The sequence below is a fragment of the Penaeus japonicus genome, unplaced genomic scaffold (genome assembly GCF_977035675.1).
Source record: "Penaeus japonicus unplaced genomic scaffold, GWHDUDI00000001_assembly GWHDUDI00000021, whole genome shotgun sequence".
Classification (NCBI taxonomy): domain Eukaryota; kingdom Metazoa; phylum Arthropoda; class Malacostraca; order Decapoda; family Penaeidae; genus Penaeus; species Penaeus japonicus.
Genome location: NW_028234423.1, coordinates 17,055,764 through 17,058,185, shown reverse-complemented (window position 1 = coordinate 17,058,185; position 2,422 = coordinate 17,055,764). Strand labels below are relative to the sequence as shown.

At 40.0% G+C, this 2,422-nt stretch overlaps 1 protein-coding gene across 1 annotated transcript in view; it reads left to right on the top strand.

The window, feature by feature from the left end:
* The first annotated feature begins 1,806 nt into the window (after nt 1-1,806).
* Nucleotides 1,807-2,422, top strand: part of LOC147469462 (uncharacterized) — a 3,892-nt gene continuing 3,276 nt past the window's right edge. The window contains exon 1 of the mRNA XM_086549054.1: nt 1,807-1,881. Within this exon, the coding sequence (XP_086405180.1) occupies nt 1,807-1,881 (75 nt within the window). The remainder of the gene's footprint in view (nt 1,882-2,422) is intronic.

Sequence of the window (2,422 nt, the reverse complement as noted above, 5' to 3'; positions counted from 1 at the left end):
CCTTTTTTTTCTCCCTCTCACCATTTTTCTTCTCTCTCACTTTCTCTCTGTTCCTCAATCTTTCCCACCCCCATCTCTTTCAATTTCATAATTTCTTTCTCTTTCTCTGTTTGTCCATCTCTCTCACGTTTGAGTGTGTGAAAGAGAGAGAATGTACGAGTGAGGGAAAGAAAAAGACGGCAGGAAGGGAGGAAGGGAGGCCAGAGGAGAGAGGAGAGGAGGGGAAGGGAGGGAGGAGGAGAGAAGATAAGAAGGGAGAAAGATACAGAGAAAAAGAAGAGCGGAGGGCAGGAAGGGAGGGGGAGAAATATGAAAAGGGAGGGGGAAGGGAGGGCAGGAGAAAGGAGAGTAGGGGAAAGAAAGGTAGATAGAGAGGAAAAGAAGGGAGGATGGAAGGAAAGGAATGAAGAGGAATGTGAGGGAAAGAAGGGAGGGAAGAAGGAGAGAAGTGAAAGAAGGAAGGGAGGGCAGGCGAGAAGGGAGGAGGAAGGAGGGGAAGGAAAGGAGGGAGGAAGTGAAAGAAGGGAGGGAGAGCAGGAGAGAAGGGAGGAAGAGAGAGAAGGCAGGTGAAAGGAACAGTGATAATAATAAATAATGATAATAAAAAAATAAATTATAACAGCACTGCTAATAATGGTAATCTCATGATAATGCTAATGCTAATTACAATGATAATCATATTATTGATAACAAGAGTAATAACAATAAGAAAAAATGATAATGATGGTGTCGCGGGGTATAAGATTCTGTAGCCAGAATATTCTGTAATTAGTGGGCTCCTGTCGAATTAATTTCTTGAATTGGTAGCGAGTAGAAATCAATTGACACCCCTGGATTAGCTCTTAGCATAATATCAAAAATAAGTTGCCATATGAAAAATATAAAACCGTGAAAAATAAATCTTAATGAATATTCTTCAGTATCGTATTAAAGACTGGTCCGTATTTATAATTAAAAATAAAGAATCATGTCCAGCTCCTATGAAAAACAAATACCGTCAGGAAACAGAACTTAACTTGTATTAAAATACGATGATGTGATGCTTCGATGGGCTGAGTCTTCCATCGGAAAAAAAAATCACACAGGGGGATAGCGAAACACCGTTGTCTGGCTGAGAATGAATCTATATCCCGCTCAACGTGGCTTATATTTATAGCTTTCGTGACGTCATAAGCCACGTCGAACATCGATTAATAAAAATAAAATATATACATAAATACAAAAGAAAAGCCACAAAAATCATACAAAATCATCATCAGGAAAAGTAAAACAGAGAAAAAAATATTCATTCACACTGCAATAAACGGAGAGAAATGAAAACCGTAAAATAATGCGTAAAATTAATATTTCTTAAATCAAAAACAAAGCCACTGTAGGTGTGGAAAAATAACTAAAAATTTAAGGTAAAAATTAATGATAATAAAAAATAGCATAACAGGTTAAGGAACTCAAAGACGAAGCGTGAACAAATATACTTGTAAATGAATCGCAGACGAAAGTATGGAGTGAAAGGGCAAACTCAAACAAATGCGAATAAAACAAACGAAGCATAAAAAACAAATAAAAGGTAGATTAAAAGAAGATAAGGTCAAAGTAACGCGCGAGACGACGGGAGATGACCGGGAGATGTGAGGCTGCGGGATGTCAGCTTACAATGGTCATGATTATGATGATAATATTAATGATAACTATCATAATAATAATGGCAATATATATATTCTGTCAAAATACCATTATATAACTGAAAAAGGACAAAAAAGAAGAGAAAAACACAATGGCGCCTACGTACCAAGATTAGCACTTGGCATGGGACGTCTCGATCCTGGGTCCTCGTCGTGCGAGGCCAGGACGTTACCGTTCCGCCATTGGGGATTTGCCCAAGTAATGAAGGATTGATGGGGGTTTTAAATCTTATAACCTTATTACTTCTCTCTCTTTTTTATGCTCTCTGTCTCTCGCTCTCTTTCTCTCTCTCTCTCTTTCCCAATCTCTCTCTCTCGCTCTCTTTCTCTCCCCCCGCTCTCACTCTCTCTCTCTTTCTTCCTCTCCCCCTATCTCTCGCTCTCTTCTTCTCCCCCCTATCTCTTGCTCTCTTCCTCCCCCCCCCCACTCTCTCTCTCTCTTTATTTCTTTCTCTCCCTCTCTTTCTCTCTTACTCTCTCTTTCTTCCTCTTTCTCTCTCAATTTGTCCATCTTTCTCACCCTCTCTCTCTTTCTCTCTCACTTTCATTCTCTCTCTCTCTCTCTCTCTCTCTGTATGTATGTAGCTGGTATATAAATTCAAATGTTCGAGATGTACTCTCGATATGTGGGTAGCACCACACGTCCTCTACAGCACCGTATCCTTGAGCACATGGGGAAATGTTACCGTACTGGTATTCAGCTAAGTTCACCATCACCATCTGCCATCAGAGAACACAGC